Source organism: Schizophyllum commune (assembly GCF_000143185.2).
Source record: "Schizophyllum commune H4-8 unplaced genomic scaffold SCHCOscaffold_11, whole genome shotgun sequence".
NCBI lineage: Eukaryota > Fungi > Basidiomycota > Agaricomycetes > Agaricales > Schizophyllaceae > Schizophyllum > Schizophyllum commune.
This window is the reverse complement of record NW_026089548.1, coordinates 1,105,691-1,118,875: the sequence shown is the minus strand read 5'-3', so window position 1 is coordinate 1,118,875 and position 13,185 is coordinate 1,105,691. Positions and strand designations below refer to the sequence as shown.

Sequence of the window (13,185 nt, the reverse complement as noted above, 5' to 3'; positions counted from 1 at the left end):
CGGTCTTTGAAATATGGATTGCTGGTATCATATGGCGGCTTGAACCCATGCTTGTGTTCCTTTGTTTTGGTCCTCATGCTCATCATCAGCCATCAATTACCTAATGGGTCACCGCCAGACCAAGCATATCAAACGCCGCCGAGAATGCAGCACCTCTTCTCCGACCGTCATCCTCAAGTGAACTCCCCTCCCCGAAATGAGCGACGATACCCCACGATACCTCAGCCAGCTGGTCGACCGCGAATTGGACGGTGCATTGCAGCGCAAGCAACGGTTCATGTCATTCAAGGACATCTCCCCGAGACTCAACAGAGGTCTTCTTCGCAACCTGAACGTCGCAAACATACCCGCTTCTCAGCCGTCAAATCGCACCGAGTGGCTGAATATCGTGCATGCTATGGACAGCATCGTTGTTGTGACCCATCTGCTCGAAAACCTCCGTTCCACGCGGGTCGCGATCTTCGACGCGTATATTTTGGGAGATACTCTCTCGCCGATCTTCGAATGGCTTCTCTACATGCACCCGCATGCCCACAACTGCGACGCAGAGGCCACGAAGGCAGCGATATCCCGCTACGGATGGGCCTCCCCCGTTTGGTCTAGTAGATTTGACATCTTCATCTGCCATTTCTTCGTCGCTATGTGCTGCGTCCCCTATGGGCTCGACGCACTCATTGGCCTCCCCGAGTCCGCAATATCGTACATATTCGACATTTGGCACATCCGCACCAGCCGCCTCGCCAAAGACCAAGCTCCCGATGAACATACAGCAACTGTCATCTGGGCTCTCATGAGACTGTACGGGAAAATCGATGACAAAGACCGCATCTCCTCTGAGATTATGTCGAAAGGGATGCCGGCGATTCGCACAATCATTCGCCGCTTACGCGCCGTGGCTGCTGCTCCACCCAATCTCAACGTCGAAGAGGCGCAGTATCTCGTTTTGGTGGCCGCGTGTCTGCTCCAGCAAGCTCCCGCAGTGTCTCTTCTACGACCTCTTCTCTGGCTCATTAGTCCTTTGCTACGTTTGGTGCACCACCCTCAAGCGATGCCCCACACGGCAAACATCGGCAAAAACTGTGAAACCACGCCACGACTCGAAGTCTACGCAAATAATGTTTGGCACAGCCTATTTTACTTGCTTCCAGAGCTCCGCGGCACCAGGGACATCGTCCGCCTCATACGGGGAGGTCTACTCCAGATTGCATTCGATTATCTGACGCGCTGGGTGCAACTACGCGACTCGGTTTATGAATATAGCCTGTCGTCTCTGGTCAGCTACATCATTTTACCTGCACTTATGTTTCCATCTGTGGCAAAGGCTGTAGACGACGAGGTCGAGCGCCACAAGCTATGGCTGCCAGACAGCGATCCCGCGGCGAATTTGGAGTCGCATAAAAAATGGCGCGACATGCTGACGCACCTACGCATGGTAACGCAAGAATACCTAGTGTACAAGTCCGCGGTGAAGTCCATCCGCTTTTGCCACAACAACTCTGTGCGTTTCCTGACATTGTTTGTATATTCCTCTTGCTCATAATCCCATAGTGCCTCCGTAGTCACGACCAGCACGAGCTCAAGCGATGTGCCTGTGGTCGAGTATACTACTGCAGCAAATCTTGTCAGGCTGCGGATCGACACCGTCACAAAGCCATATGCCAATACAGTGAGTACCCGGAGTTAGCGCCTGTATTTTGACCTGGGCTGATCCCCAACCGCGCAGTCAGGATCGTGACAGAATCATACGCCTTCAGGATCGACCGACGCTCCGACGTGTATTTCGTCCGGCATTTCATCGAGCAGATCATGTGCATGCGCGAGCAGGCCCGCGAATCGGACGTTGAAGATAGCACCGGTTTGCGCGACTTTTCCTCAACTGTGAAGATCAGTCACCCTCCAGAGGGTAGCTCTGGATTACTCTACGTGCCAGTCACAATTGGATGGGATAGAAGGATCACCTTGATTTTCCCGAGTCCGATACTGTAAACCATATAGATGCCCATGTATGACTGCATGCTATCCCTGCGCTCTAACTTTGTGGACCTGGTTCTCGTGTGAACATTAATAAGCTATCGTTTGGTGCCTTGGCCGATATCGTAATTCCGTGTTTGGCCCTGCCATCACTTGCCTGATGGGTATGCCGCCGCGTGCATGTAAACCAGCGACAACATACGCCACATGCACTCTTCCGTGACCCTCACCATTGCCTGCTCTTCCCGACACAGCATCGGCGCTCTGCATGGCCGCCTCCATCGCAAGCGAGTCTTTGCCATCTGCCCGCAGTTGGCAGAATTGGCGGCCTCCGCTCACCCCACACGTCTTCGGTTTTCTTCTCACCGATGAGGTCGCGCAAAAGTACTGCGCCCATTATTGCCCGCTCTCGGACGAGGACGATCTAGCGAGCCATCTCTCCTACCTCCAGGTTGAGGGACTCCAGGCCATACTTGGTGACAAGTATGACTTGCAGAACTTCACCAGCGTGCTCGTATACAAGGATAGGAAGCGCATGACCATGGCGTTCGCGCTGGTGCTAGCGGACAATCGCGGCATTGACGACGATCAGAGGGTGCCCCCGCCGCCTGAAGTTGTGGCCCAGATTGCGGATGAGCTGGGTCTGGAGGGCGCTGAGCGCGAGCCACGCTGGTACAAGCCCGTTTAGTGGTACGTCGTCTGCGGTTTTCCCGCCATCTCATCCAGCTCTTCCTTATTGCAGGCGCACAACGTCGCCGAGAATGCTCGGGGTCTTTCTGTAGCATACACTATTTTTGCTCTCGAATCGTAGCGAGGCTCGGCCCCCTTGGCGAAACAATAGGCCCTTGCCTATGTCAAGCGCCACAAACATGATAACTGTGTCCACATCTTGCCCTTAGGTGCGTATCAGGATTCTGGAAGTAGCAGATCATGGTACTCCACCTTCAAAAAACACTCATTGCGAAGCGGGCTTCAGTACGCAAGTCCTTCCATCCCGTGCGCGTCTACGGTTGTGATCGGCAGTGAATCCTGCAGGACCGGAGCATTGAGACAGAGGAAGTGAGTCGAGCTACCTACATGTTGCCCTGAGGGACAATGAAGTGCTCGCAGTACCTAAGTTGCGATCTTTGCTATCTCTGGAATTTGGATAAAAGGAGCGTGCAGTAAGCGAGCGCGCCCCGCCAGGAGGAAGAGCAAGAGACAATGGTGAGGTTCGTCGGTTTGTCAGGCTGACTTATGTACCGCCGCGATTTCTTGGCTCTTGTAGGAGGGGTGTACACTCGGACTTCTCGTGTTTGAGGCGAGGTATAGACGCGCGGGGGATATATTCTCTTTTGTTTGCTTCTATTGTGCTGCTAGCACGTGCGAAGTCACGCGGATGAGCGATCACGCCGGCGGGGACACACGGGAATATCACTTCACTCCACACCTTCAGCCCGTCGGACAGACGTGAGACTGAGGCCTCCCGCTACTGCGACCACTCAGCTCTGTCAGCTCGCGATCGCAGAGTCCCCACGCCGCAGCACGACGCCGCAGCGATTCCTTGGCTCTTCCCACCACAGCGCCAGCGCTTACCATGGCGGCTCCAATCGCAAGCGAGTTTTTTCCATCTTCTCGCGGTTGGCAAAACCAACGGCCTCCGTCTACCCCACACGTCTTTGGTTTTCTTCTCACCGACGAGGTCGCGCAAAAGTACTGTGGCCATTATTGCCCAACTTCGAACGAGGATGATACAGACAGCCATATCTCCGTCCTTCAGACAGACGGACTCCAGGCTATACTTGGCAACAAGTATAATTTGCGAAACTTACTCAGCCCGCTGGTATACAAGGATAGGAAGCTCATGGCCATGGGGTTCGCGCTGGTTCTGGCGGACAATCGGGGCATTGATGACGATCAGAGAGTGCCCCCGCCGCCTGAGGCCGTCGCCCTGATCGCGGACGAGCTGGGCTTGGAGGGGATTGAGCGCGAGCCGCGCTGGTACAAGCTCGTTTAGCGGTACGTTGTCTTCGATTCTCGCGGCGCCACTGCATCCTTCTCAATGTTTTCTCTGTTATTACAGACTCCGCAGCTTCTCCATTATCCCGCCACATTCACGCCATCGGTCGCCGCACTGTTTGGAGACTCGATGTGTGCGCTGCTGGGGCTGGTCGGGGGGATTTTGAATTTACAAGGAGCGTCCTACCGATGCCCAATTCCTTCTACGAGCAACGAAGGCCTCTTTGCCGGCGGAACCTTTTCGACTCTAACGTGGCATGACAGGCATCCGCCTGATAGTCTTTTTAGTTCCGCCTGTTTCCCCACTTGGAGGCCCAATCTTCCGTCGCCGATTTCTCAGTTTTTCGCCTCTCCTCGCCGTTGAAAGTGCGTTACAATCACAAAAAAGAGGGTATTATTATACAAGGAACCCTTGGCGCAGCGGTAGCGCGTGTGATTCCAGAGGCTTCGTCAGCGGACTCGGATCCACAAGGTCGTCCGTTCAATCCGGGCAGGGTTCAGCAGGTTTTTGCCTTTTGGGGATGAAAATGATGAGATCACGGAACTTGTTTTTTGTTTGCGTCCGTCTTTTGGCTTTTGCGCTTACCGTGAACTATGATGGTCAGACCTTTGAGGGCATAGACCGCTGCCTGAAATCACGGTTGCCCGCCGAACTGCATTGCATCTTATCTACACTTCTGCAGCCTGCCCGAAGGTCACTATCTTCCGCCCACAATGGAATAGCCCTGCGCTATCTCTATCGTATGCGTCGCTCCAGCGAATGAATGGCTGAATTCGCGCGCTTCTTCCGGGGCGTGTAATTTTGAGCGGGGGGCTACATCATGCGCGCTATACGCGGTAGTCCCTCCTTATCGCCCCCGTGGTCGGCTCCTGCGTTGCCCTCCTCCAGCGTTCATCGCAGCGAACGTCAAGCCTAACCCTCACCCTTGAGCGCTCTCTGACGGTTATCCAACCCACCAACTCAGTGGCACAACGGACAAGAGCCTCTGCTACCCCTACCGATCATGAAGCCAGGGACCCCCGCTAAGGCGCCCACCAACCAGGCCGCAATCGCGAGCGCTGACGAGGCGCTCCTCGCTGAGCTTGGGTACAAGCAGGAGTTCAAGCGCGCTTTCAGACCGATAGAGGTGAGAACTTATTCTCGATTGTTTGCCTTGCGGTGAGCTCGGAGCAGGGCCTCCTTCACCCCTCTCACTACCTCACCCTCACAAAGTGTACTGATATACGAGCTCCCAGGTATTCGGCGTATCCCTCTCCATCATCGGCCTCCTACCATCCATCGCCTCTGTACTATTCTACGCGCTCCCGAATGGCGGTGGTCCCGGGATGGTGTGGGGCGTGAGTCTGCTTTCCGCGATCGTTGGGTCAAGCGCGTTCGCTGACGACCGTCTCTTTTGATTACAGTGGTTTGCCGCCTCCATCCTCATCCTATCGGTGGCGGCCGCGATGGGTGAGCTGGCGAGTGCGGCGCCGACGAGTGGTGGTGTGAGTTTTGATCTTGCTTCGACTGAGGACGTTCGCTGACGGCCTGCAGCTATACTTCTGGACGTACTCGCTGTCTTCGCCGCGATGGAGGACATTGTTGTGTTGGATCGTGGGATGTGAGTTTTGTAGATGAAGACCGAGCGAACTGGGCGGGCTGACATTATCGGGCAGACGCAAACACGATTGGCTCAGTGGCCGCCGTCGCGAGCATCGACTGGGGGTGCGCGGTGCAGGTGATGGCGGCAGCGGGGATTGGTAGGTGATTCTTGTCTTTTGTGCGTGATCATTGTCTTTCGTGCTCCTTGTCCATCGGTGGAGAGCAAGTGACGCGAAGTGCGCTGGCTGCCAACATCAGCAGTAGACTCCAACAGGCGACTCTAGCATACGGCTCCAGCGTTTACTAAGGGTGATGAAGAGAACGACCGCTAACGCCCCTCCAGGATCCGGTACCAATGAATCTGGAGAGCCTGACTTCATGCCGACGAATGCGGAGATGTTGTGCGTGCCAGCCACCGAGATTTGGGTCCCCCTCCTTCCGTCGCATGGCTAACATGACCGCCAGCGCCACCTACGCGCTCCTCCTTGTCACGCACGCGCTGTTGTGCTCGATTGGGACGCAAGCGATCGCGCGATTACAGAGCTTTTACGTGGGGGTGAACGGACTGTGAGCTGCTTCTCTCTATCTGACCCGTGCGGTTGAGGCGACGCGCCGTCCGAATTGGGCTAGCAACGCTTCCAAGGAAAGTCTGTTGACTATGCGTCCCACAGTCTATGCCTCGCTCTCCTCATCGCCCTACCTATATGTACGCCAGCCGACAAGCGCAACAGTGCCTCGTTTGCGCTTGGAAGTGAGGGATGGGTGAACCGTGAGTCATTGTCTCATGCCCTTGTGGATCGTCGACGTCTTCTTGGACACCTTAGCTTGGTAGACGCGGCTTGCGTGCAGCAAACTGCATTGGCGAAGCCCCATACATCGGCAAATATCCTTCGGGGCATCGCTTGCTGACATTTGCCTCCACAGTGAACGGCTGGCCATCCGGCTTCGCCTTCATTATGAGCTTCCTCGCGCCACTTTGGACGATTTGTGAGTCTTCATCCACTCACCCAAGGTTTCTCCCTCCTTCATTCCTTACTCGATCTCGCTTTGTCGCCGCTGCAGGAAGACGCTCACCAACATTCCCAGGCTCCTTCGACTCCGCCGTGCACATCTCCGAGGAGGCTACGAACGCCGCGCGCGCCGTACCCATGGCAATCGTAGGCGCATGTGCGGTTGGTGGGGTAGTTGGGTTCGGTGAGTGCTGGGTCGCTGGGCATGCTTGCAACTCTCAAGTAGCACAAGAGATTATGAAACTGACGCTCACCCCAGCCATCAACATCGCCCTCGCGTTCTGCATGGGCACGGATATCGAGGCGCTGTATGATGCGGAGCAGCCATTGGGTGAGTATCATCGAGGGGGAAGGGAGTAGGAGAGAGGGTTTGAGTGGGTGCTAATTGTCTTGCCAGCCGCCATCCTCCTTCCTGCGTTTGGGCAGAAGGGCACGCTCGCTTTTTGGGCGTTCGTGGTTGCGGTGCAGTATATGATGGGGTCGAGTATGGTGCGTAGACACTTGCTTGCGGTCTCGTTTCGCCCTGCAGAGGAGACAGGGGACTATGCTGACGCTGGCATCAACAGCTCCTCGCCGCAAGTCGGCAGACTTTCGCGTTCAGCCGCGATGGAGGTGAGCCCGTCCGGAAATGTATAGAGACCTCTGTTGATGCGTTCCACTTAGCCCTCCCCTTCTCCAATTGGCTCTACCGGATGAATGACTTTACGGGGACGCCGGTCAATACGGGTGAGGAGTCTGTTATTGCTCGCTACCCCTTCACCTGCGCCGTTGCCTTTGCTGCGAGATGCCCGACCAGCCCTTGCGATCCAGGATGTGGCGCTTGCACACGCCCGAGTATGTCGCTAACCTCGTCTTACAGTCTGGTTCGTCGCGTTCCTCTCCCTCCTGCTCGGCCTTCTCGCCTTCGCCGGCGACCAGGCTATCAACGCGGTGTTCTCGTTGAGTGTGAGTACCTAGATCTTTAGCCCGTCTGCTCCCGCTACGCCTCCTTTGAGATGCTGATTCTCCGATAGGTCATCGCGCTATATATCGCCTATACAATCCCCATCGTCGCGCGCTTCACGGGCGACAACGACTTCAAGCCGGGCCCGTTCTCGTTGGGAAGATGGGTGCGTCGTCGCCGTGCGTGCCTCCGAAGTCCTGTCAAGACTTACCTCCTGCCAGTCCTTCCCCATCTCCTTCCTTGCCGTTGCCTTTATGACCCTCATGTCTGTCGTCTTCCTGTTCCCCGCCACGCCGAACCCCGCCGTCCCGGACATGAACTACTCGGTAGTTGTTCTGGGCGGCGTGCTCGGCGCGTCGGTGGTGTATTTCTATGTCCCTAGGTATGGCGGGAGGCATTGGTTTACGGGGCCGGTGAGTACGGTGGACGGCCCTGTAGGTACGGTGGACGGCTCCATGAGCGCTGTGGAGGTGGGTGTGCGAGGAGGGAGAGGTGGGACGACGGTCGAAGGAGAGTCAGAGGAAAGTCGGAAAAGCTCGCGAGATGACGATTCGAAGACATCAGAGGATCGGAAGGGTGGCGATGTCGATGTGCAAGTGTTGGAGATATAGACACAAGATTAGACCGAAGTGTGGTGATTATAAAACTAGAGAAGCTTCGGCGAGGCCGGCTTCCAACCTTGCTTGCGAAGTGGATGTGTGCTCGACTCCATTAGCTGTACACTGGCAGTGGCAGTGTACACAGGCTGCTGGACAACGATGACGACGATGCCGATGTTGACTCCAACGACTTGCGAGAGGAAGGCCCTCCGTGACTTCATCCGCGTCGGTGTCCTCGACCTTCGAGTATACCCCCTCACTGGCCGCCTTCTCCGGTTATCTCGCCCTTCCCAGCGGGCATACACTTTGTGCCTCCATTACTGCTAATCCTTCGGCTTATGCTCTTGTCAGCGCACCGGCGTACTTCGCATATTTAGCTGGAAATGTTTATGCACGACGCGCGCGCGCGCGCGCGATGTCTCTCCACGCAAAGGGATATCCATCGACGGTGTATATGCGAGTGGGAAATGGTCCTTCCCCCTCCCTCCGCTCTTTGTCTCTCGAAGGCCAGGTAGACGAAGCCTTTCCACCAGCGAAGCGCCTCGAGCCTCGAATCATTCACCCTGTGGCCGCCTTCCGTTCGAGAACTGCATTCCCCAAATTTCTCTTGTTTGCTCCTCTTCTGACCTCCGAGACCGAAGTGTTAGCTTCATGAAGAATGGTGCTGATGTGCTTCTCTTTCTTTCCCCCGCTCTCCATCTCGCGTCTCCTAATGGCAGAAAGACGGACGCATCGTGTGCGGACATGAAGTGATGGAAAGGAATGAAACACTCTTTCCGAACAGAAATCGACGGACAAAGCATGTGGACACAGCGTAAGGCCCTCAATTACCTTGAGAATATGGAAAATACAGTCCCCTTTTAGGAATTTGGGTAGACTGTCTTCGGAATGCTAGTAGTTGTTGGACAATCGGCCTGTCACATGTTATGACTCACGCATCACATGACGGACACATGGACACACATGGACACACGCGACGACATCATATGTTTATTGTTTACTTGTCCATTGCTTTATCACATGCTACTTACCGTCCTGTACATATATAAGGAGGGCCTCTCTGCCCCCAGAATAACAGGTCATTACCTACCTCTGCGCTTGCCTCATACCAAGCTCCTTACCACCAGGTAAGCAGTATAGGCGCGCTTCCCAGCATGCTCAACAGGTTATGAGCCCCGGTGAGCTGTGTTCAGCGCCCCAGTGGCAGCGGCACAATGAGTAGCGCCTCAGTGGCTGCAACTCATGTCATCTGCGCCCTTGCTGGCTGCGATGACGAGCAGCGCCTTGCTCGCTTGCCTGTTCGCTACTAGCTGCTCCAAGCGCTGGCGAAACCATGCCGGATCGCGCTGATCGCTGCTGATCTTTCATGATCGCTGCTGATCGCGCTTGATCAAGGTGCCCATCTCTAGCGGAGATGCTGGCCCTTCAGGGCGCATCGCTCTTTCGCTCATCGGCGCAGTCCTTACCGACATGCTGCCTCTATGATGACATGCGAAACGATGCTGACGATCTTTCCAGATCACAATGTCTAACACCCTCACCTCCACCGTGCCCGTCTTCAGCGGCAAGGACTTCAAGTCCTTTGCCAAGAAGATGAAGGCCTACCTCCAGTTCCAGGGCATTGACAATGTCCTGACTGAGGAGAAGCCGAGTCCAATCACTACCACTAAGGAAGTGAAGGGCAACGAGGAGGAGCTCAAGCAGTTCGATAGTGACGATCGCAAAGCGCGTGGTGCTATCATCATGCGCGTTGACGAGCGTCTCATCGACAATGTCCCTGACGAGGACATGGTGACTGCTAAGAAGCTCTGGGAGTACCTGAATAAGACGTATGGCTCAGCGCAGCTGGCCGACATCTTCGGGTACCTGCAGACCGCTCTGAACGCCAAGTTCGACGAGCGTCAGCACCCAGATCCGCAGCTGAATGTCATCCTTCAGCAGTTCACGCGTCTGAAGAACGAGAATGTTGCCATTCCCGAGTTCTTGCAGGCCATGATCTTGCTTGCGATCGCGCGGGTCAAGCCCGTGACGACGAATCTCCTTCAGTCTCACTCAAAGACTACGCTCAAGGTCTCTACTGTTCGCGATGCGCTTCTAGCGCACTACTCGCAACAGGGGATGAGCACGAGTGCCACTGCTCAGAAGTTCAACACCAAGCGCAAGCGCGATGATCCGAAGTACTCTAATCAGCAACAGGGCGGAAGCTCTGCGCCCAAGCAGGGCGACAACGCTGAGAAGAAGAAGAAGAAGAATCGCGGCAATCGCGCTGGTAAGAACTCTGGCAAGGGCAAGGGCGGCAACGCTCACGCTCATGGCGTCTCGGAGATGGCTGGGATGATCAGTTCGCTGCACGCTCCCGCTCCTCTCACACCGTCGGTGCCTGCCACCAAGACGTCCCACGTCGCGCTCATCACGAAGGATGGTACCTCTGTCCGCACCGTGACTGAGAAGCCCCCCGTCAAGAACGAGGAGGCTGTCGCTGACAACGAACACTCCAAGAGCGCCCGAGCCGTCTTCGACTTTGGGAAGGAGTTGGACATCACGGTGACGCCCCAGGTGTTCCGTCGCCTCGACAAGATCGTCAACGACCGCGGCATCCCCCGCGTCAACGACGAGGACGAGGAGATGGGTTCCCCCACTCCCAAGGCTTCTGGCTCAAATCTTCAGCTCGAAGATCTCGCTCCTCCGGCGAAGCGTGCCAAGATCGACTCGATCCCCGACGTCGAGATGGCCTCCGCGCAGCAGAACGACGAAAGTCAGCTGTTTGACGGAGAGAGTCGCCTCTTCTTCGGATCGTCTGGTGGCGATACCATCGATCTCGACTGGAGCGCCAGTCCCTTCAACTCCGCCGATGATCTCCTCCAGGCACAGGGCGAGGGGATCTCTGACGAAGCCCTGATGAAGTCGATCGCGGACAGCGTCAACAGCTTCATGCTGGAGTCCGTCGACGCGGCGACTGCCAAGACTGCCGAAAGGCAAGTACCCTTCTCTTCTGGATCACTGCGCAAATCTCACAGTGCCACACCTCAGCGCGTAATTACTGTCGCAGCAGGGACCGTACTACATTCGTTGATGACTGGATCTCATGAATTTTGTACGAATAAATTTTGTGTGCACTCCAATATTGCTGCGTGTCCGAGATGTAAGGGGAAATCCGCTGAGAATTTCGGCGACTTCCCACCTTTGTGGATGGCCGATTCTGGCGCCTCATTGCATGTGACTGCGGATGAGAGTGATCTTGCTGAGTACGAACCTATTGAGGATTCTGAACCCCTGCAGACAGCATCGGCTAGCGCGTCTTTACGCGTGGTTGGTCGCGGGACAGCATTTGTGGATCACTACGTCACACGGCATAGAGAAAGGAAAGTAATGACTTCCCAAATTTATCCGGTCTATCATGTACCTGGATTACACGGTCGTCTTCTTTCCTTGGGCACTCTATTGAAACAGAGTGGATTGCAAATGCGCGGAAACGCTGCTTGCATCAGCTTGCATCGAAGGAACTCTCCTCTTTCGATCATGGAGTTTACACCGCTCCACCCATTATCCACGATTTACTGGTTATGGTGCAGACCCTCTGTCACCAAAACGTTGCAGAATGTCAGCCTCATCTATAAGGTGGACTACGACACGATGCACCGGCGATTTGCGCACCTGTCGAAAGACGTTCTACGTCAGGCGCGCAACCACACCAAGGGCTTTCCCCAAGACCTTGAGTTTCCTGCCGACCCTCGTCCGTGCAGAGGATGCGCTGAAGGAAAGATGCACGCTCGCTCTTTTCCATCTTCGGAGCATCGCGCGACGAAACCGTTTGAGTTAATCCACTCGGATCTCAAACAATTCCCGACGATATCTTATCACAAGTATCGTTACTTCATGAGCTTCTTTGACGAAGCACTCTCCTATGGCTGGACAGTATGCCTCAAGCAGAAGTCCGATGCCAAACAGGCCATGCGCAATTTTATTGCTATGGTCAAAAACCAGTTCGAGACCACGATTAAAAAGTGGCACATCGACAATGGGGGAGAGTTTCAGGGAATGGGGATGGAGGAATTTCTCGAGGAAAATGGGATCCTTGTGGAGAAAGGTGCACCCTATGCTCATCAGCAGAACGGTCGTGCCGAACGCTTCAACCGGACGATTATGGACAAGGCCGAGTCTATGCGTTTTACCGCATGCCTGCCTAATTCGTTCTGGGAGTTCGCGATTTTACACGCGACTCGGGTCTACAACTGGACGCCTATCCGGCGTTTGAAGTGGAAGACTCCGCACGAAGCTCTCTACAAGGACAAACCGGATATTTCTCATCTCCGGGTCTTTGGTTGTGGCGCATACGTCTTTATCCCCGAGGAGAAACGCCAGAATAAGTTATCGCCCAAAGCGGAGCTGATGACGTACCTGGGCATGTCCGATGGGGTAAAAGGCTTTTTGTTTATGCGCGCAAACGGTGCTCTCTTCGTTGGCACTCAGGCCACGTTTGATGAAGCACTGTTCCCCCGCTGTCCTGACAGCACTCGTCGTCAACACGTACCAGTTGGGGAAGATTTCCCACTTCGTGATGATGATCCAGCGGATCCACAAGATCCACCACAGGAATCAGGAGACATGCCAGGCGACGATGATGAGGAATTCCCACCTCCGCGTCCCGCTGCTCCGGCTCCACCTTTCCCTCCTCAAAGAGGACCTGATGACGATGATGACGATCAGAATCGTCAGGACCCGCCGCTTGATCGCCGGGATCAGACTCCAGAGGCAGCTCCGCCCGCTCCTAAGCGTGGCAAAGGGCGTAAGAAAGCAGGACCACCTCCTGAACCTACTCGGAAGTCTACGAGACAGCGGACCCAGGTTTCTAGTCCTGATAACATCTATGGAGATCGCGCTCCAGCGGAGATTGAACGCGATGTCTCGAGCGAGTTGAAATGGAGAAAGATGGTTGGCGATGACGAACCGCGTAGCTCGCGCTCGAAAGCCACCTCTGATGCTGAGAAAAGGGTTCCCGGCCCTAGCTCGCAGCCATCTTCGCGCGCAGACGCTCGAGAGCATCTGGATGAGGACGAAGCCCGCATGGCAAAGCTATGCCGG

The 13,185-nt window shown here is 55.4% G+C and overlaps 4 protein-coding genes and 1 non-coding gene across 5 annotated transcripts; all 5 read left to right on the top strand.

Annotated features, from left to right (window-relative positions):
* Window positions 1–196: 196 nt before the first annotated feature.
* SCHCODRAFT_02692417 (uncharacterized protein) lies at window positions 197–1,986 on the top strand (the record flags this gene model as incomplete). The annotated part of the gene is made up of 3 exons (XM_003028343.2): window positions 197–1,498; window positions 1,549–1,666; window positions 1,724–1,986. The coding sequence occupies 3 exons, from the start codon at window positions 197–199 to the stop codon at window positions 1,984–1,986; spliced, it is 1,683 nt and encodes a 560-aa protein (XP_003028389.1).
* A 210-nt stretch (window positions 1,987–2,196) lies between these two features.
* SCHCODRAFT_02638973 (uncharacterized protein) lies at window positions 2,197–2,809 on the top strand. The gene is made up of 2 exons (XM_003028342.2): window positions 2,197–2,661; window positions 2,714–2,809. Exon 1 carries the CDS (start codon window positions 2,240–2,242, stop codon window positions 2,657–2,659), a length of 420 nt encoding a protein of 139 aa, XP_003028388.1. The 5' UTR covers window positions 2,197–2,239; the 3' UTR covers window positions 2,660–2,661; window positions 2,714–2,809.
* Window positions 2,810–3,474: 665 nt separating this feature from the next.
* SCHCODRAFT_02589360 (uncharacterized protein) lies at window positions 3,475–4,297 on the top strand. Its single transcript, XM_003028341.3, has 2 exons — window positions 3,475–3,969; window positions 4,034–4,297. The coding sequence occupies exon 1, from the start codon at window positions 3,548–3,550 to the stop codon at window positions 3,965–3,967; it is 420 nt and encodes a 139-aa protein (XP_003028387.1). The 5' UTR covers window positions 3,475–3,547; the 3' UTR covers window positions 3,968–3,969; window positions 4,034–4,297.
* A 78-nt stretch (window positions 4,298–4,375) lies between these two features.
* On the top strand, window positions 4,376–4,469 carry SCHCODRAFT_t223. The gene has a single exon. It is a non-coding gene; the product is annotated as a tRNA-Trp (tRNA).
* Window positions 4,470–4,811: 342 nt separating this feature from the next.
* SCHCODRAFT_02638969 (amino acid transporter) lies at window positions 4,812–8,194 on the top strand. Its single transcript, XM_050346050.1, has 17 exons — window positions 4,812–5,096; window positions 5,206–5,307; window positions 5,374–5,454; window positions 5,504–5,570; window positions 5,626–5,709; window positions 5,895–5,952; window positions 6,017–6,118; window positions 6,223–6,320; window positions 6,476–6,538; window positions 6,638–6,745; window positions 6,821–6,892; window positions 6,959–7,050; window positions 7,128–7,173; window positions 7,225–7,287; window positions 7,421–7,506; window positions 7,575–7,670; window positions 7,726–8,194. Exons 1-17 carry the CDS (start codon window positions 4,974–4,976, stop codon window positions 8,113–8,115), a joined length of 1,731 nt encoding a protein of 576 aa, XP_050198220.1. The 5' UTR covers window positions 4,812–4,973; the 3' UTR covers window positions 8,116–8,194.
* The last annotated feature ends 4,991 nt before the right edge of the window (window positions 8,195–13,185 follow it).

Excerpts from the sequence above, each read along its gene's own strand:
- SCHCODRAFT_02638969 (XM_050346050.1), top strand. The coding sequence starts at position 4,974 with ATGAAGCCAGGGACCCCCGCTAAGGCGCCCACCAACCAGGCCGCAATC. Across the intron at positions 5,571-5,625 it reads GTTGTGTTGGATCGTGGGAT|ACGCAAACACGATTGGCTCA; the intron begins GTGAGTTTTGTA and ends ATTATCGGGCAG. Across the intron at positions 6,119-6,222 it reads TACGTGGGGGTGAACGGACT|TCTATGCCTCGCTCTCCTCA; the intron begins GTGAGCTGCTTC and ends TGCGTCCCACAG.
- SCHCODRAFT_02589360 (XM_003028341.3), top strand. The coding sequence starts at position 3,548 with ATGGCGGCTCCAATCGCAAGCGAGTTTTTTCCATCTTCTCGCGGTTGG.
- SCHCODRAFT_02638973 (XM_003028342.2), top strand. The coding sequence starts at position 2,240 with ATGGCCGCCTCCATCGCAAGCGAGTCTTTGCCATCTGCCCGCAGTTGG.